This window comes from Ixodes scapularis, unplaced genomic scaffold (assembly GCF_016920785.2).
Source record: "Ixodes scapularis isolate PalLabHiFi unplaced genomic scaffold, ASM1692078v2 PGA_scaffold12__126_contigs__length_90152505, whole genome shotgun sequence".
Lineage (NCBI taxonomy): Eukaryota > Metazoa > Arthropoda > Arachnida > Ixodida > Ixodidae > Ixodes > Ixodes scapularis.
In genome coordinates this window covers 63,256,805-63,277,394 of record NW_024609838.1, presented here as the reverse complement: position 1 = coordinate 63,277,394, position 20,590 = coordinate 63,256,805, and the positions used below count along the sequence as shown (strand labels likewise).

Sequence of the window (20,590 nt, the reverse complement as noted above, 5' to 3'; positions counted from 1 at the left end):
AACCACACGCTCACAAACGTGCAGTTACCGTGTTGCCTACTCCACACCGCGCCGTAACCGCTGGTAACCGTACGACTGCACGGCGTCCATTTGCAATCCATGGCCTCGTCGCGTTCTTGCAGACAGACATTTGCCAAATCTTCAGCGAATCTTTGCCGAACCTTCCTTCAAAAGTTCGGTATTTGCCAAACTTTGCCAAATCTGAAGTTCGGCAGATTCAGTCCATCACTAGTAATAACTGCGGTCGCACGCCGATACACTTAGAATAATCCGGTTAAAAATGTGTGTATTTCAGTCGGGACCACGTTGAACTTCGATAAAAGCGATAATTCGAAAAAAGTAATTTCGTTATAACGAGGCATTACTGTAGTTCTGAATATTTTCCAAATAATGAATATGCGAGAAAGTGAAATCATGACGAGCTCACGCACATGAGCCCGGGGATCCGTAGAAAGCGTAGTTGATAATCTAGCCTTACATGTCCTGTATCTACCAAAGGTACTTAGGGAATCTTTTCTTCCTCCACTGATATTCCTCCACCAATAAGAAAAGTTTGTTTTTAATGTTCTATCACATGTCGTCCAGGTACGTCGATATGCAAAACTACAAACTCAGTTTCACGCGATTGATTTTTCGTGCTCAACTACTACAAAGAAGTTACCTCTACTACCAAAAGTCCGGCAGTCCCATGGACTTTATTATAAAGTAAAGGTGTTCGACTTTAGTAGAAGCTGCAGAATGGCACGTCACTGCACAGACGCAATGGGCATTGGAGATCATAAATCAATAAATATAACAACTTTTGCAATAGGACGGAAGCTTGTGCCACTTAGCTCACAATACCTAACTTCGCTAAAACGTGCATTAATTTGTTGTGAATATGCCGCACGTGGACCAAGCTTCAGGAGTGATTCAGAATCTGTTTTAAGACGTTGACCCCGAAATAGAACCACGTTTCCAAAGCACTCAGTTCGGTCATGCGACAAAAATACTACAATAAAGTTTATTTGTCTTTCCTTTTACTCGAGTAAAGTTCATTTTGTGAGGTACATGTCTCACCTAAAAGAATAATTTTTCAAAAATTCAAGCTTAGCAAAAAAACAATTGGGGAGGAGAGCTTTTGAAGAAAGAGCCAAATCATTCCTTCCAGTTGAACTCACCCCAATGCTTGGGTGCACGCCGGCTTCTTTTGTGTCCTCGCACAGGAACCTTTGGGCCAGCTGCCCGTAGTCAATCTCCACGGAGCAGTCTTCGTCTAGTGCAGGACGCTTCAGGACCGGACAACGACCCTAAGGACGATGGGAAGAGGACATATCACTACCTTGACCAAAAATGGCCGTTCGTCTCCTTCGGCACTGTGTTTATAAGGTGGTGTTGGCAGTCGGTGACAGCCACGGCAGGCAAAGACAGGGGCAGAATGTGATGAATCATAAGCACCAACATCAATGGTCCCGAAAGAAAGTGAAAACGAGTGATGGGAAAACAAAAGAAAAATGCCGACACCATGCTAGGTGCATTCGTTTGGCCGCAACACGCCAAAGTATAGGAACTCATCACGCAACGAGTACGTCTGCTATTTGCCAAATCCCCCGCAACAAGCCCTTGCTGTCTCCACAAAAGCAGGAGGGCGAAGACGACCTACAAATGTTGCGCACTTGGAATGCCTTCAAAGAATGCCAAGCAGGCGGCCAATTTTTTTTTTTTTAATGTGTCGTTCGGTGTTACTGCACACGTGAGAAGGGTTTGGGGCATGGTCGTTCCACTCCCCCTACCAACTGCAGGGGCGTCGCGAGGAGTCGGGGTAGGCTCTCGTTCAGGCAGTCCAGGGGTAGCTCAGAGTGTGGCTCGAAGTGGCTCGGGTAGTGCAGCAGGCGCTCCAAGTCTTGGTGCAGACACTCCTGCACACACAGCAAGGGCCCGCGTGATCGCTCTCGGGCAAATGCGGAAACTTGGGAGTTTTGCCAGCTTATTCTGAGGGTCTGACACTGAATAGACTGCTCGTAGCTGTAGCTCATAACATATTCAGTGCATGAAAATAAGACAGAATCTCCAAATGCCTCTGGACAATGCTCCCCAAAAATCAAGAGTGTAACGACATCGGAATGGCACCTTGGCAAAGCGTAGCGCGTCCGGATGGATGATGCCGTAGCTCTCCCGGACGTCAGGCAGGTCTCTGAACGAGGTTGCAAACTCCTTCTGCTCTTCAACAACCCGCTTGTGCAAATCCTGCGCAGAGATGGATGAATGGACGGATGAATGGGTGGTAGTGTGTGCCACTTAACCTAGAAAGATACGTATAAATGTGTAGCCAGCACAGAAACATGGAGTCTGAACATGATGATCGTCCCAAGTGAAGGTATTCCGGGCCTCGTCAGGCGTCTACTGCTTTTAGCGGTGTCCTTCGAGACAGTGTTGCTTTCTCTAATAAATTGTCTTACATATGTAATTATGTAAGAAAAATAGAATAAAAATATGCAAAATAAAATCTATGCCTAAAGTGTGCCTGAACTTGAGAAGTAGGCGGAACTTGGGAAAAGAGGAATAACATAGGCTCTGGGAAGCTTTATATGCCTGGCCTAGAGTCACTGAAAAGCTAGAATATTGAGACTGCACCGCCCGATTGACTCGTAGTTGGCACCATTTTTCTGCCAAGGGAAGAGCCGGCACAATCGGTGATAGTTAAGGCGAGTCCACACTTGTGAGTTGGAGCGGCCACATGACAGCCTTTTGTCGCAAAAGGGACCGGTACAGAGCAGTCGCCTCGAGACCGATGTTTCGAACAGGTCGCCAAGCTGCCGTGCTGCTGAGCCAATCAGCGGCGCCTTAGATTTCTTTATACCCAGTGGCACCCTAATTTGAAAGAGCGCCTGAAAAAGGACTCGGCCCTGCAGCAAATTCGTGCCACTTTTAGCCGAACTACTGTACCACAGAAGCTTGAGTGAGCGAACGCACATGTAGCGATTCTGCTTGCATTGCACAGTTCCGAAAAATGTAGGCCAAAATAACGAGTTTTTCTCGTATGGCCAAAAACGAAGCATGTGTAGCGGTGCGACAACGAACACAAGAAAGCAGCAAAGCGTGAACCTAAGCTGTGGTGGGAAGGATGGAATCGACAACGGCTCCTAAGAGCTTTCGAGAAGCGACCCGCCTATTGCCCGCACTGTGGACGTCGATGGTTACTTGTTGCACATTGCTAGTCGGTCGCACAATTGCTGCGAGTGAATGCGCCTTATCGGTTAGACAATTTTACTTTTGGAGCTTTGGACAGAGTGTCACGAAGCTTGGGCGGAATCTTTTTTCCCCGTCACAGACTGTTTTAACATTTCTATAAGACGGAAAAGTGTTTCACATGATTTGGGATAAAGCTTTGGATACCTGGGAACTAAGAGTTTGAGCGACGAGATGGCCGACGACGAAAGTGTGAAAATGCCGACGAGCAGGTTAGTGACTTCCATACTTCGAGCCAAGAAGTGACAAAAATAAAAGAATCAACAAAAAACGCGCACACACACACACATAGACGTACACACCATCTCAAACTTGGTAAACTATTTATTTCACATACCCGTCTTTCATACACAGTGACACCTCTTCGCCATTTGCACTGATGAGAACAAAAAAGAGTGTTTGTAAAATAAATCATTTGCCGAGTTTGAGAGAATGCGTGTGTGTGTCCCTTTCCTTTCCATTTTTGCCTAGTCTTGGTTTGAAGCACCAAAGATGGCTGAGGTACTCCGAAGCATATCTTGCTCGGTGGCTCCAGCCCGGCCTTACCCAGCAGACCCCGCAGGCTACAGAACGAGCGTGGCGACATGGTCAAAAGGCACTCACGGCTAGGCAGGTAATCTCCTCCTGCTCCAAGGCAGTGGGTTCGCAGACAACCCTGTGCTGGTACATCTGCAGCAGACGCAGGTACAGCAGGTGCTCCTGACGGCTCAGGCTCGAGAAGCGGGGGCCCTTTTCCGGGGACTGCCTGCCCAGCGAACCCCTGCAGACGAAGAGGTTCACACGCAGATTTTAGAGATGCCCGTTGCTTGGCACGACTATGGGGCCTGAAATACGACTCCGACTGCTGTGTTCATTGCGTCTTCGATCACGGTACCCCCATTTCCACCTGATGATGTCGTAGAGGTGTCACGCTGTCGTCTGCCACTATACTGACAGAGGCACGAAAGCAGAGATGGATCCTGCAGATGCCCGTTCTGCTGCAGGTCGCACTCGAGCTTGACAGTTCGCGGAAACTTTAACACTACGATGACAGCGATCGTTTGATTTTGCTCGCCTCTTTTGCTGGGACTTCGATGACCAATCGCTAGGATTGGTAATGGAAAACGTCAAACGGCATAAAGCGTTGGCTCCTGCGAGATAATTTGTTGCCATTTTGGGACTACATGCTAAACGCGCCAGTCAAAGATGCAATCTAGGCACTGCAGCGTGACCAACTACTTCCCCAGTTCTCCAACATGGTGTCCCACCAAAAAACAGCACAGCTTGTCGAACTTAATGAATCTGACATTTGTGCGGAAATTTATGACAGTGAAAGAACAACAGTCTGCTGTACTTCTGTAAGGTAAATAGCATTTGGACAGCCCTGTCAACACTCAACATAGGTTATATTGAAGGCTCTTGAATGGATGTAATAAAAATGGTTCACAATGATGTCGCATTCTTTTACATATTTTCGCAAACCTAGCTGGCTGTTTTCCAGTCAAATTTTCTGCCAATCCCGTTTAAAGGAGATGAACTAAACTTCCCAGATAGTTCTAGCTTTTCTTTATTGAGAGGCACCCTGCTAAACATGCGGCGACCAATCTCCAACACACACCGGTCCTGGTGAAGCGATTGGCCCTGCCGTAAAAGCAAAGAGGGAAACAAAATGGCAAGGAGATGAACTCACGACAGAGTTCTCTCCAGAGACGAATTCGCAAGCCACAAACCTCGGGCGACCTCTTGCAGCAGGTCGAGGTCCCAGGCACTTCTTTTCCATCAGCTGAATAAACTGGTTATAGTAGGTGGCCTCTTCCTCTGCATGCAGGAGCGAGTAGTGCCTGTAGTCCCAGGCACTGAATGGGAAACTCATATTCCTGGAAGGAAATCATGGCAGACTTAAAGGGGCAATGCAACAATATCCAGCTGGAATGTTTTTTTTCTTTATACGAGCTTACTGGCACGAAACACGACTGACCAAGACACTTCTTCATAGCGGCATACTTTTATGAATAAGAGCGAGCGTTTTCTTTCAACCTCTCCTTCGCAAAAGTTGACAACATGGCTCGGAGGTTGTGGCGGGAATGGTCCTCTGAGTGACATTTGAGTGCAGCTCATAGATTGGACCCGAGGATTGCACGAGCACTCAATTTTGGGCTCGTGACAGTAGCTCGACAGGCATTTGTGAAGTGGCTCATGTCCAACCGCTGCAATGACGACGACAGCCGAACCCTAACAATGTCTGGAACTCGGCGCATGCCCGTGCTTTGGCAACCCAGCGCGTGGCCGTGATAAACACTAGCGGCATGTAATGAGCACCAGGTCACATGGCCGCTTGTTATGGCTGCAAGTTGGTGAGGGGGGTGAATGCCGCTATTTTTCTTTAATTTCCTCAGAGATTACAATTGCGTGGCAAAAAAATCTAGCATGTTTCATTGCTTATAAACATGAGGAATCCACTCTAAGCGGTATTTACACTGTTGGGACACAACGTGGGTGAAATAATCACATGGGAATTCCAAACTCAACTGGTCTTTTATTTCTAAGTACCCGTTCCCGGACATGAGCACGTTGCTCTTAACGATGCTTTCACCGTACAAGTGCACACAAGCGCAGATGCTGAAAGCCCGGAGCTCGCTCTTGAAGCTTCTGTTACGCTCACACTTAAAGTGAAACGGAGAATAGAAGTTTTGAAAAGCACCGAAATGAAAACACAAGCAGTCACATTGAAAATGAGAATAAATTAAAGTGAGCATTTGTTTGTCATCAGCCAAAATCCTTGGTTAGAATAAATTTGTAAGGACTAACCCAAAAAAATGAGCACACAAGGATGACCATCGGTTCCTCAGAATCGTCTTCGGCTTATTTTCGCCAGATGTGACTATCAAATGCCCAGAGTTGCCCACAATAAACTATGCCCTGAATAGTTCCTGGTTTGTGCATCGTTTTTACCTTCTCTAGGGGGAGGCAATACTATACTCCGTATCATCTTACGATAAGACCTCGACGGACACAAGCCACCCCAATCGCTCTAGTGCTGTGAGCACATCACGCGTCTATGCACCCCGCATGTAGCTGCACCTTCTCGAAAGTCACGCGACACTCAACTGGCTCAGATGGCTCGTAGCATCATCTGCGGTCCATCATAAGGGGAAACGGAGTATATGTCAATTTCTAAAATTTTGGCGAGAACAGAGAAGCTCGCCCCATCGGCAATAGTGGCCGTCCAATGCGTGATACAAAGAGCAAGTCAATTTCATCAGGCTTTATGTGCCTGCCTCATCCAGAAATTCATGCAACTATTGCAGTGCACCTAGACACAATTCTTGCATCCCAAGAGCTTTTTTCTCTCCCTCAAAATGGTTTTTACTACAATTTTTTTTTTTTTAAGTTACAATGGCTTTTTAACACTTAGCTCTTGTTTGAAGCAAACACAATTAATGATTTTAAAATCTTGTTTCCACGAATTACTCGAGAGGTTAGTGAGACCACAGGCAAGCTAGTGTGTATTTACCATTTTGTTGAATTACCCGATATTGGGGCTTCGATGCTGGATAACTCCAAACCGTGAACAAGAAAGAAAAAGGTGACAGGAAGACAAAATCTCCAACTCTGCTAAAACTTTATTTAGAAAACCTCTTATATACACCCTACCCCAATTGGTCGCCACCCTTTGCGCACAAAAAGTCAATCCATTCACTCGGCTCAAACCCAAGCCGATCCCGGCTACGACCCCAGAACACTTCGGTCACTTGCAGGGGCAGATTAAGAGGGGGGGTCTGGATGTCCTGACCCGCCTCTTGAATTCTGGATGTGTAAAAATTTAGGGAGTGGGAAAGGGGGGGGGTCTTAGACACATGATACGCTGACCAACACCTGACTCCCCCCTCAAGAAATACCTGCGTCCGCCCCTGGTCACTTGTCCCTCTTGCTCTGAACAAAGGCAGCATGCAGTCTCATCAGCCCTCCCACATAGGCACTTAGGGACGCCCTCCATCCCGAAACAGACAAGTCACTCGCCTTCACTTTGACACGTCCACCTTTCTTTGAACAAAAACATTTAACAAACTAAAAAAAATTTTCAAATGTCCAGGCGGACTTGCGCTACAACCTCGAGGTGGGTCCGGACAGCAGACGCAATGTCATTCGGATAAAGGGACGCCTCCCGCTCTCCGGTGCCTCTGATCAGAGTCCCGGCACTTCGCGTGTCATAAAGCGGCCAAGTGCCGTACAGGTAGAAAATAAATAAAATATGTATACGTTTCAAGCTTTCATTGTCTCTTACTATCAGGTCTGGAATAAAACCGCGAAACACAGTGCAAGCAGTGTAAGCTAAACTTGATGGTGAGCGGTTGTTCTCACACGAACGCGGAATGGAGCACATGGCCCATTCAGCCCATTCATTGGTCAGAACCACCGTGGTCAGAACATCGTCGACCTTGTTTACATGCTCTTTAACTTCTTTCTGCTGTTTCCGCTACGCACTAAAGCTTTCCCGTGGTCGGCTAACTTACGTGAAGGTGACAGGAAATGTGCAGCGCTCAGAAACCAGTGATTTCGTTCATACGTTTGATGATAATCTATTTACGGCGTTCACACTCACAGTACACACGCACATCAAGTCGAAGCATAGGCAACCCCCGGACATTTCCCATAGGGCCAATGGAGTCGAGTTTTGTACAGTAGTGCCGTATTCCTCGTCCGTGGTGGGGGGCTCTCATTACTTGAACGAGTCAACTTATCATTTTATATTCGGTAAATTATAAAATTATATTAAGAGCTAACCATGCTAATAATAAAATATCTGGCTCACTTTTCAAAATGACTTCTGCATACACGTTTGGAACGTAGTAGTCTTCTTTGAAGCCGTTTCTAAGCCAAGCCGTTAAGAATCCAACATGGCGCCTTTTAATTATTGTAGGGTGGTTCTCGTATGATGATCGCTTCGGTATGGTGCACTAGTTTTCTTCGGTATGGTGCACCATAGCTTCGGGGTCGTGCTGGAGCCTGTATCCAGGCTCCTGAGCATCACGCCCGGTCCCGGTGGTGTAGTACTTTTAACAAACCGTGTTCCGCGTACCGCACAAACCGTGACTGCCGCTGTCACGGCAGTCACGGTATCACTCCGGGTGCGCGTGTTTCAAAGGCTCCGATAGTGCGGTACGCGGAACACGGTAACGTTACGCACACTGCAAGCATCAGGTGAACATATATTGAGCGCATATACATGCATCGCACATACAAACATCAATACAACAGCACACTAACCCGATCACTATTCCAAAGCAAAAAATTGGCTTGCTCAACGGGTAATCGGTCTCTTAGCTGTAGGTGAGAAATTTGGCCTGGGGTTTTTAACGTGCATCACGCAGTGATGCACGTTAAAAACCGGTTCGTGTGATCACTTCACACGAACCGGTACGAAACTCATCTAGATCGAGACGGGCGGGGGCGGCGGGGATCGAACCCAGGAGGTTCCCAGCGCAAGCTTTCGCTCCACGCTCCGAGCTGAGACGCGTTAGCCCACTCGGCCACTTCCTCCCCTTCTATTCCAAATCTCTGCGTTTCCGTCTTTTATACTGGTCGTTTCGAACGTACGGAATTTTTCGGTGACTCCCTAAGCAATAAACAATATTCCGAGCATGTTCATTTTTTTCAGCAATGTCGTACATCTGAGACTATTTTTAATGACTCAGGGGATGAATCTCTTATTAAAAAGAAAACGCTCGATCATGCCGTAATTATTTAAAAGCCAATAAATCGAGCCGCTCCAATGTGGTTCCAAGCTATGAGTTTGTTTTCCCGCACGGCCCTTCGTAGCCAGTATTTCTATTGTAGTGTTTGTTTTTCTATTTGTGCTATTCGCGCACGGCTGCAATTGCCGTCTTGAATTAATCTTTGTAGAGCGGATGGTCACTCAGCTGGAAGTGATGCTTCACGGGCAGAGAAATCGCTTTTCGATCAACTTGAATGCAGTCAAAGCTGCGACTTGCGGCAGAGCTACGCCGTTGCGAGCTCGAAAACTTCTAGCGCTCATCCCTGCGCGCCACTGGGAAGCAGTTTCTATGGGAACTGTAATATATTTAAACAGTAAAATAAAGGATAGCGTTTTCTTTTTTCAATTTTACCAGTTCGTTTTTTTTTTTTTTTTTTTAATGCTAAACTTTCATTGTAAGTATACGTACTTTCCGTCAAAATTTCGTACTGTTCAGTCTTTTCCCCAGAGCGCAATCGTTCTCGGGGACTGAAAGTCACATTGGCCACTGTACGATAGGAGCTTACCGTTCAGACCAGCGTTCCAACATGACTATCCACACGTCGATCGACTGCACCTAATCCCTCAAATAGTCTTAAACTCTTTAAAGTAAAGCGGAATGTCATCCTGCGACACCCCGCCCCCTCCGATCACGGCCCGACCAGCGGCATCAATGCCCTACAGTTTACGTCATCTCATATCTTGTTACACCACTGATACGCGAACACACGGTCACATCGGCGATAATTCCAGTCTTCTGTTCACAACCCACAACACTGCCATCACGATGTCGCTGACACGCAGAAATACAGAACCCAGAACCGAATTCAGCACGGAAGGCACCCAGGCAGCCGGCAGGAAAACCTGCCTGCCTTGGACGCAGTTCCTGCGATTTCCATATTGTCGAAAACGTCGACACAGTTCCTCGCAGTTTCGCTACTGTAGTTACTGTAGCAACTGTAGTTCCGCGTGTATCCGTGTATCCCGCAAATGCTGGCACGTCTCCGGAACTTCGCTGTTTCTAGCGGCTTCGTTTGCTCGTTTGATAAAATTAGTGGTAAAAACGTCAATGCAACCGAAATTTTCTGCACGTTTGGACTAGAAGACGGAATTACAGGCGGCCTTCGCTGCCGCTGAAGCTCAATCAACTCAACATTAATTTATTAAACAACGTGCGCGATGTGCTCAAAAAACGAAACCAAAAGAAGATGAGTCGGGAGGGCGAAAGCTTTCTCCCGTCTGCCTAGAGAAGGAGGAAAACGTCTCGTTCCTCCCTTCTTCTCGTGTCCGCTTGGGGGCGCGTCAGTAGAAAGGAGGAAGGCGCGCCGTTGCTACCTTTTTCCTCCATTTTTTTTTAGAGTGTTCCTAAGTAAATTACAAGTACTTTTTAACATAATTTTTCATGGGGGTAATCGAGGGTGCATCAGTTATGTTCCAGAATAAAGTGGCTACCGAGTAGTCATCTCACTCGCTGACAAACTATTTAATACCGTCAACCTAAAGGGCACTTATTTGCATCGGTCTTATAGCCGTCATTACTTCACTCAAAGAAATTACCAAATGACATCTTGAAAAACAATAGCGTGTTTTTACATAACAATATACTTTTCTTTTTCTCAAATTTGGAGAATGTATTGAAGTCGGAAGTTGTACTTTTGCTCGGAAAGTTTTGGAAAAAATTACTTAACATAATGTACAAGTACATAAGCGGAGAATGTACTTCAAGTTAAGTAGGAGTTTCTTAAACTTACTTCAAAATGAGTCGTTCAAACACCTTTTTACAACTTGTTTGTTTAGCTCCCTCTAAAGCTTTTCCCGGATTCCCTCGTTAATCCTTTAAATTCCCTGCAAATGTGTTATAGCGAGTTCGTTTCACACGCACTGGCACCGTTCGAGTTCTCTCCCAGAATGCGTCGCACTCACAGAGTGTTGCACAGAAAACTGGACCCAAACGAACTCGCCAAATGCACCGAGTGAAGAAGACTGACGCCGCCGCCATCTATGTTGTAGAAAAGGTACCGACTTCAAACCGAAACTAGTGCCTTTCTGTTCCGAGTGATGCGTGGGAATGTGAGAATGCAGTCGCTACCAACGTTTATTTAGAAACGTTGGTCGCTGCAACCTGTAGTTTATAGTTGCGATGACTTCAAGCAGCTCGGCTGCCGTAGAGATAGTTACAGACGGCGTAAATTTCCGCAACCAGCTGTCTACAGAGCAGCTGGTTGCGATCTTTCAATTCTTATAACCGTTTACACTGAAGAAAACTGATGACGCTGTCCGAGCACAAGCATGATCCGTTTGAGCATGGTATTATGCGTGAACCGCTGAAAGGGTGCGGCTTAAAACTAGCCTGTTGGAATATCCAGCAAAACTGGGACTTTCTATTTGGATCGTCATTATAGGTGGATCAGATATTAGCCTTGGTGAGGGCGTCGAGAACGAGAACATTCTCGAACAAAATACGACGGGGCAAGTTAGCTGACGTAGGTAAATGTTAAACATGATGATGTTGCCCAATACTCGGGTAAAGTTACCATCTTTAGCTTTCTCTGATGCTTATTGAGCAGTCGGAGGTTTCTGCTGGGGGAGCTTTGTCGACAAATGTTAAATTTTTCCCCCGCACACGGATGGTGATAGATATCTCGGGGGCCGCTGTTACGTTTGTTCTGAGCATTCCTTTACACACTGGTATATTTCAGCGTTTGTACGGCAACAGAGCGATTTAAAACCTGCAAATAAATCACGGGTTGTCAATTGCTTTCTTCGGGAAATAGCAGACGCTCACAATTCCAGCTCGCGTTTGATTTCGTGGCCCGCGGGACGCGATTTCTATCAGAAAATCTACTTTTTTTCTGTTCGGTTCCGCGACACATTGTAGCAGACGAACCCTCGTCGTCTGCTCCCGCTCCTCGCCGGCCCCACTGGAGCGAGGCATGACGGGATTGCATTTTGGCGCACTCCCGATTTTCTCGGTGCAGCGAGTGCATGCACGCGTGGGGTGTCAGCGCTGAAACGAACTCGGAGAGTGCAACCACTCGTGGAGTGCCGGCTGAAACGAACCCGTTCCACGCTGCGAGTGGGCACGCGTGGGCACGAGTGCCGTGAAACGAACTCGCTATTAAAATTGCCATTTCCCTTTTCACCAAAATTGAGACCGGAAATTCCCTGAAAAAGGGAGAATTCCCTGCATGGAACATCACTGGCCCACTGTAGTCATGTGATCCTGCCCGAAGACCCGATTGGTCTAAAACAAGCATAGCGTTCACTCTACTGTCTGTAGGAACCGTGCGGATCTAAATTCAAGCCCCGACCAGGGCGCCCCTAGCGGCAAACGGGTCCGTTGCATCGGGCTTCTTCTGCCAGTCGCTGCGTTGGTTGTGCGTTGTAGTGGGTTAGCGCTGTAATTTCTGAGATGGCTATTCCGCACCAAGAAAGCCGCAACAATTGCTGCGTGGTCGGCAAGATCTCGCACGGCACGAAGTACTAAATCGTCCCTTTGAAGCCATACGAGGCGGAGTACTGCGCGACCTGGGTACGGCTTTGGTACGACTTGTGCGTCCATACAGGTTAGTGGTGTTTCTTACCTTCCAGTTCGCGCTTTGTTTAAGCTGCTAACGAATAATACAATTAACTTTTTTTCTCTTCTAGCGACGATGGAACAGCATCGACACCGACGGCAAACTCTAAAGTATGCAGCAAATACTTCACCGGAATCGAGACGCGGAATGCGGTCGCCCTCCTAAGCCTACCGTTGGATGTTTCCATCAGCCTACAGGAAGATAGTAAAGAGAATCGCAGAACGGCGCGAAAAAAAATCGCCCAGTTATTGTCAAGCTGATTCAGAAATAAACGTACATAATTACCGCAGTCCACTCAACGCCAACAAAATGTTTTTGCGGGCGCGCTTAATTTTGTTTGCAGAGTACGGTGCTCCGTGACATCCACTTGTCCGTCGAAACGGACCTCCTTCACGTCGCACACGCGGCCAGATTCATAAAACAGTTTTCTCTTCGTCATATTGGCACCACGGAAGAAGCTTTCTGGATTCGTAACCGCCTTAAACCCCGTCGTAATCACCCCGGGAACACTGTCCGCTGTGCTGCTATTAGCCACTGCTTCCCCCCGATGATTCTGCACCGGCTACCGAAGAAGCTTTCCGGATTCTTAGTCGCCCACTGTCCCCTGTGCTGTTCGTTGCTATTACTTCGCGATGATTCTGAGCCGGCGGCACCGGCTTCCGAAGGAACTTTCCGAACTCGTAACTGCCTTAAATTCCGTCGTAATCACGACGGGGACACTGTCCGCCGTGCTGTTCGTCGCCATTGCTGCCCGATGCTCCTGCGGCGGCTACCGCCAGGTCGCGGCGAACAATAGGCGACCGCCGCGACACGGCCGGCTTGCTCGCTTCCTATACTGACGAGTGAACAGGATAGCTCCATACTTATTAAGAAACTCCCAAACCCAACAAGTGTCCCCCAAGGGGGAATCCAAGCACAAGAACACAAACACATCGAGGGGCTTTAAGGTGCAACCCCACCCCTAGTTAGTGTGATTCTGAACAAACAGATGGCGGTGGGATCGCCTTCCAGGCCTGTACATCAATGCGAGAAATCGTGTGTGGTGGCGCTTCAATACAGTTGGATACAACTGCTCATAGACGCTGCATGCACGAACAGTACCCCCCCTCACTCACCACAACTCCAAGCGTCGCTCGACGCGCCGCCGGACGGCTGCTTTGATCGGGCACGGCGAAATCGGGTCGGGATCGCTACGTACGTTTCGAAGCACGGCGTCTAGATGGCGCTTCATCTCTGTTCTTTGGAACGCACAGTTATGAAACAAAAGTCTAGATGGCGCTTCGAACGACACTTGGCGGATTGAAGTGAGTGAGGGGGGGTACCCCCTTCTGCTTGAGTGGTGGCGCGTCGGACGCACTTCCGGTCTGGGGCTGTGGGCGGAAGTGCCCATTTGAAACGTGTATTCCTGCGTTGTTTTGAAAGGAACCGGACAAAAACCTGTATTTTCGTCAAAATGCTGCGACTGGGGCTGTACCAAGAGAGTCGAGAAAGGTTTGAAGGTCAGTTTTCATGGGCTCGGTTCTTCCGAGAACGCGGATATGTGCTGCGAAAAGGGAAAACCAGACGCCGTCGGACCACGATTGCTTGGGCGGGAAGCATTTTGGGTTAAATTCACGGATACTACTGGCCATCAAATTTATTTGTTTTGTTCCAAAATGAACGCCGGAAAACCGTAAAGTTGTACGGACCACCTGCGGACTACGTTCAGTGCGTCTTCAAGTTCAAACGGTCGCCTGTTCGTTCGAACTGTCGTCTGCTCTTTCAAACGTTTCTGCTTGCCGTCTGCTCTTTTAGAGGACACCGGCCCGTAGACCAAACGTGGGCCCGGTACTTGCGATAAGAATTAAGTGCAGGCCTTCAAAACACTTAAGTTTGAAGGTTGGTAAGCAGGCTCAACGTAAACAGTAGATACAAGGAGATGTTGATCATTGTTACCAGTGGCCATCACCGACTTGTTATGCCTGATTCACTTGGTTAAATTCTGCTTGCGATTTTCAGTATCGACGTCGACATCTCAGCTACGGTTCACGCTTTTGCAGGCCGAGCGACGTCGCTACTGAAAATTGCGAGCGAAATCTTATCATCTGAATCAGGCGTACATTCTGCGGTGTCCACGCGAAATGAATCGCCACATGTCAAGGCCCGTTCACACTCTTGCAACCGAGTACGACCGAGAGAGGCCAAACCGGTTTTTAAGCCTCTTGCGATCTCTTAGGACCAGCTCCGCTCAGCGCATCCGGTCCCAAGAAGTCTTTCTCGGTCGTACTCGGTTGCAAGAGTGTGAACGCGCCTTCAGATTATTCACGCGAAGTTTTGCGGTGTAACGAGCCTCGGTAATTTCGCTGACGCTGCTCAAGTAGTCAGACATCGTTAGGAGAACGTAGAATCAACAGTCCCACGCGAAAAAGAGCGCGGGGACTCACACCGGCGCCGACAACATCGCATTTCAATGGTTTGTTTATGGGCGACGACGAGCTTTTTGCCCACACCCCCATCGCGCCTGCGCGGCGCCGGCGGCCTCCGCTAGGGGCGCTCCGGGCGCTCCGGAGCGCCCCTAGCGCTCCGGAGCGCTAGGGGCGCTAGTAAATACAAGTATCTAGGAGTATGGATATGTGATGGTGCAGAATATCTCAGAGACCATGAAAAGTATATAATCGGTAAGGGAAACAGAAATGCAGCTGTAATGAAAAATAGAGCACTTTGGAATTACAACAGGTATGAGGCGGTGAGAGAGATTTGGAAAGGGGTCATGGTGCCTGGCTTGACTTTTGGAAACGCAGTGCTATGCATGAAATCCGAAGTGCATGCCAGACTAGAAATAAAACAGCGCGGAGTAGGTACACTGGCTTTCGGGGCACATTGCAAAACGCCAAACCAGGGGGTACAAGGAGACATGGGATGGGCATCATTTGAGAGCAGGGAAGCGGTGAGCAAGGTAGAATTTGAGGATAGGTTGAGGCAAATGGACGGGGAGCAATGGGCACGAAAGGTTTTCAGCTATTTATACATGAGGAGTGTAGACACAAAGTGGAGACAGCGCACTAGGAAATTAAGAGGAAAGTTTTTGGGCTATAGCGAAGATACGGAAGAGCAAGTCTCAGTTAAGAAGAAAGTTAAGGCCACAGAAAGAGATTGGTGGCTAGAGGGAATGCAGACAAAGACGGCTCTGGAAAGCTATAGATTAAACAAAAGAGTTATTGCCAAAGAAAGCATTTATGACAATTCTAGGGGAAGCTCATTGCTGTTTGAGGCAAGAACGGGTGTTCTGCGAACCAGAACATGCAGAGTGAAGTACCAGGAAATTGATACAGTGTGCACTGCTTGTGGAGAGGAGGACGAGACGGCTGAGCACTTGATACTCTACTGTAAAGGGCTTCACCCTATGCCTACCGAAGACAACATAGATTTAATAAAGTCATTGGGTTTTAGAGACAGCGAAGGGAGAGTGGATTTCAAGACTGTAGAGATTACCAAGCAAAGATTAAGTGAATGGTGGCAGAAATCGAGAGAAAACTAGGTATTTTCTTATCCACTGATGGCAAGGGGGTTTCATAGCCTCACTTTCTTTGCACTGCGGAGTGAATATAGATTTCACATTTAAATATTCTAAGCTTAAATGGTAAAACAAAATGGCTAGGTGGCGTAAGCTACCGCCCGATCCAAAGGGCTCAGCCGTATTCATCCATCCATCCATTTGTTTGTAAACATGAGTTGGTGTATATCCAGAATTTGACATCCCTGGTCCCTTGCTTGGTTTTCTCTGCACGAGCTTTCTTTGGAACGCGCACGGCTGCGCCAGTTCTCGTGTAAGGGGGCCAGTTGCCGCGCTTCGAGCTCACGTCTCCAGCAAATGTAGGCAGAACAAAACGCGAAAATCATCCTGAGCCAAATGGCAAGACACATGCACAACAAAACTACCGACGCGTTGAAAAATATAAAATTGCCTGTGCGCCGTTATCGGAGATTTCATAGGACAATGACACATATTACAATGTGATCATATTTACACTGATACGAATGAAGGTGACGAGAGGACGAACAGTGAACTGAAAAATAAAGGTTTAATCGGCGAACTTGTTCCAAACAACAAAAAAAAAAAAGTAAACAAAGAGCGTCAAGGCAGCAGAAAAGCAGGCGGCGATTCGGCAGCGTAACAAAGAGCGAGAGCGAGACTGACTCGACAAGGTCGCTGGCAGCTGCTTATCTAGAGTGCGTCACGTCACCATCTCGAAAGTTCGGCAAAGAAGGATCGAGCGTCGCGCCTTCGCGGCGAGGATGAACTGGCACTTTCAAGGACAAGAAAACAGGGCGAAAGTTCCGTCTGGTGCAAGAATGAACGCGAATCTTCCAGAAATCCGTAACCGAGCGTTGCTTTCTCGGCTCTGCGGGCGGCAATATGACGGGCCGGCCCTTTTATCGTGCATGTGTTTGGATCTTTGTGGATTTTCAGCAAAGCGTGATGACGTCATAGTCTGGTTTCCAAAATTCTAGCTTGAGGAATTAACTACCTAAAAGAAAAGACTATTTTTTGGGCGGTCAGGTGTCTCATTTAGGTAGCTGGGTGTTTATTTTGACCCAAACCACAAGACTGGAAAACACAAGAAATGACACTAAGGTTTAGATGTTGAGTTTCGTAAACCCAAAGTAGGACTGGTGCGGGTGTCATAATAAAAAAATGCCGAGGTTAAAAATAAACTCACAGCAATAAAGAATAAGTATTAATTTTAATACGAATTCGGTGATAAATGCAATGACTGACCAGGCAAGATCCTGGGTCTGTTGATAGGTTTTGCACATAGTAAGGGTTTCTTTTTACTGCAAGAATAAACTAGGCATCGCCGAACGCTCATTCTCCGCCCATAGGTAGCGCTAGAGGTACAACCAGATGTCAAAGTTTCAGCCCAATACGATACCTTCTTAAAAAATTATAAGTGATTTTCTGAAAAGTTCAATGGGAAAATAGCGGCCGACAGAGTTTTCGAATAAATGGGGCTCTATGGCACCAGAAACGAAAAACAGGCCCAAAAATGGGCTCCATTTTTCCCATTGGAATTTTCAGAAAATCACTTATAACTTTTGAATAAGGTGTCCGTTTGGGATGAAACTTTGGCATCTGGTTGTGACCTAGCACTACTTTTGGGTGGAGAATAAGTGTTAGGCAATGCGTAGTTTTTTTTTTTGTTTTGTTTTTTGCGGTAAAAAAAACTATCCTGTAAATTGTTTTTGTGACATCCTATGCCAGTCTTAATTTGGTGATTCATGCGCGCAAGTAGTGATGTGCAAAAATGAAAACGATGCAAACGGGTAGGCTTTGACGCTATATAAAATATAGTGTAAGCGCGCACATGGTACGCTGATTAAGAATGAAACAGCCCTACGTTTTACACTAGTGTTTAGCGTGTCGAAAGTTAAGGGTGCATCAAAAGCTAAAGCTTGTACACATATACTGCTCAGGCCATTGCGTTTGAATGCTCATAGTAATTTACTACCCTCAGATTTGGTGTAAGTTGTCTCCTGATTGCTTACAACAGAAAGAAGGAAACATTCTAACTCTTGGTTGGTAGAAAACCTCCACCTGCTGACGGCCAGAAATCATCTCGGCGCCGATTATGAGTATTCACTGCATGCCAACGGTCGCGTGCTTAGAACGAGTTTTTCCACGTGATTTCATACGATCGTAATTGTTGACAAACAACAATGTTTAGTCAGGCAAGCGGTCATATGTGAAGCTTAGAATTTTTTCTATTGGTTGTGGCATATGTGGCAAGTTGCATAGGCTTTTTTTTTTTTTTTTAGGATTTGCGAAAAAGAATGTTTTTGGGTTACCTTGGTCTCTAATAATTCATGTAGCACACAGAAGAGGACGAACTGAATCGCTGTGGGAAACGAAAACAATAATGATAAACAAGCGTGTAATCACGCGAAAACTGAGGGCATTGCACATATACAGAAGGTAAGCTTTGTTTTAATAAATACATTACTAATAGTGTATTTGGTTTTACCCTGCGAGCGAAGCGGAACATACAAGTGCGAGCATACTGTCCTGAACCACACTTCCAGTGAACAAGCGCACCATCCAAAGCACCGAGCTCGCTTTTATAGCGTTTGGTGCGCTCAACGATCCCCCACTGGAACAAGCGCACCATCCAAAGCACCGAACTCGCTTTCATAGCGTTTGAGGCGCTCAAACCTTTGAAAACAAAAAGTATACTCAATTCTATTATTTCAATTATTTTTATTAAATGCACCTATGCGTTTTTCTTTCTTTTTTTTTTTTTTTACTTTTACGTTTACGTGCCATTTTCTTAGTTATATATTTTTCCAGAAGTCTGACAACTGTAGTCTGTGTCATTATAAGTAGGAGCCACATAATCAAAGATATAGACAAAAAAATAAAAGTAAAAAAGAACGCGAACACACATTAAAATTGCGATGTAACGGCGCATTCAAAATTAGTCGTTAGTTTTTTAGAGAGCAGCAATTTCGTAGGACGACATTGTTACCCGTTGAATGTTATAAAAAATGCAGTACAACTGTTAGCTCGGTGTCTTTAACGTGCATTACGCAGTATATGTGATACGCGATCGCACGACGGTAGGATGCAGATGGGCGACTGAACCCAGGGTCCCTGCTAAAGCCCCTTGATAAAGGCGTTTTTTACAAGTACCGCCAACCATTATTGTGAAAACGCGCAAGACACGTGCCACGAGCGGGCGCTCCGCCGCCATTCGCCTTTCAAGGGCCAGTCATTATATACTCGTGCCCACGGTGCCCGTGACACACGGGCAAGTCGAATTCCATTTACAACGAATGACATTTGAAGGATCGGACAATCAGCGCGCGACACTCCGAGCGTGGCGCGTTCCACGCGCGACAGATCGCGACCCGATTCGTAGATCACATGAATGTCATTCGTTGTAAATGACATTCGAGTTGCCCTTGTGGCACGCGTGCCACACGCGTGCAACTCGAATGTATTAGTGCTGCGTCGCCATTTGTGTCCAATGGCCGGTCGAGACACGGGCCTCGTGCACTGGCACCTTTGAGGATATTTGAAAGACCAACGCAAATATATCGAGGGGATTTAGTCCTATTACGTGGTCCCTACACGCTCTGCAGCGGGAGCTCCGTGCTTTGAACGGAGCTCGCACTCGAGCATTTCTCCACGTGCTCTGATCTGCGGTGCCACAACAAACTCGGCCAACGATCTCCCACCGCACTTGATTTATCCTGTGAGCTAAACCAAATGAGCTACACTTAGAGTATCGGCAATTTTTCCCCCGATATTGTTTTGGGATCCGCCATGATGGTGGTTAGTAACAAATCAAATGCAACTGCCGGTCGTCATGATTCAAAAGTGCGACTTCCTCAGCAATAGTTTCGGTGTCAGGAAGCTCACGTAATATTGCTTTGCTTTGTCGCCAACTGTTTAAACATTTGTGGAGGACGAAAAAGCGTTTCCTGTGATTTCAGATAAAGCTTCAGATAACTGACAACCATCATTTTAAGCATCCATATCTGTATGAAGCGTAGCTTATTTAGTGGGTCTAGTTTAGCCCGACCGGATTGGCACAGAAAGAGAACGACGAGCTTAACTTTGCGCTCTTGGCGCTGCTTCAGTTGCTTCGTCCGCCCGTAACGTTGGTTGCGCTCCGATCTAACGTAAAGCAATGCAAATATTGTCACGGGTGGTGACCAAAAGAAAACAGGAAATAAACAAGAAGAAATAAACGTTTAATGTGGCGAACTTGTGCCAAAAATAAAAGAGTACAAAAGATAATAATAGAGCGTCGCGGGCGTCGAAGTCGGCGTGGCAGCAGAGTCGAACGCTGGGGCGAGACTGACTCGACAAGGTCGCGGGCGGCCTCTTATCTAGAGTGCGCCGCTATCTCGAAGATTCGGCGAAAGCGGTTCGAGCGTCGCGTGATCGGGGCGAGAATGAACACGCACTTTCTAGAAAACAAAAGCAGGGATAAATGATAGAAGTTACGTGCGGTACATGAATAAACGGGAACTTTCTGGAGGACCGTGACCGAGCGTTGCTTTCTCA

General features: G+C 47.0%; 1 protein-coding gene across 1 annotated transcript in view; it reads right to left on the bottom strand.

The window, feature by feature from the left end:
• Window positions 1-20,590, bottom strand: part of LOC121835385 (little elongation complex subunit 2-like) — an 83,267-nt gene that overhangs the window by 48,673 nt on the left and 14,004 nt on the right. The window contains exons 2-6 of the mRNA XM_042289558.1: window positions 4,938-5,084; window positions 3,832-3,988; window positions 2,110-2,226; window positions 1,773-1,898; window positions 1,161-1,289 (exon numbers count right to left, since the gene is read on the bottom strand). Coding sequence (XP_042145492.1) covers window positions 1,161-1,289; window positions 1,773-1,898; window positions 2,110-2,226; window positions 3,832-3,988; window positions 4,938-5,080 — 672 coding nt within the window. The 5' untranslated portion in view covers window positions 5,081-5,084. The remainder of the gene's footprint in view (window positions 1-1,160; window positions 1,290-1,772; window positions 1,899-2,109; window positions 2,227-3,831; window positions 3,989-4,937; window positions 5,085-20,590) is intronic.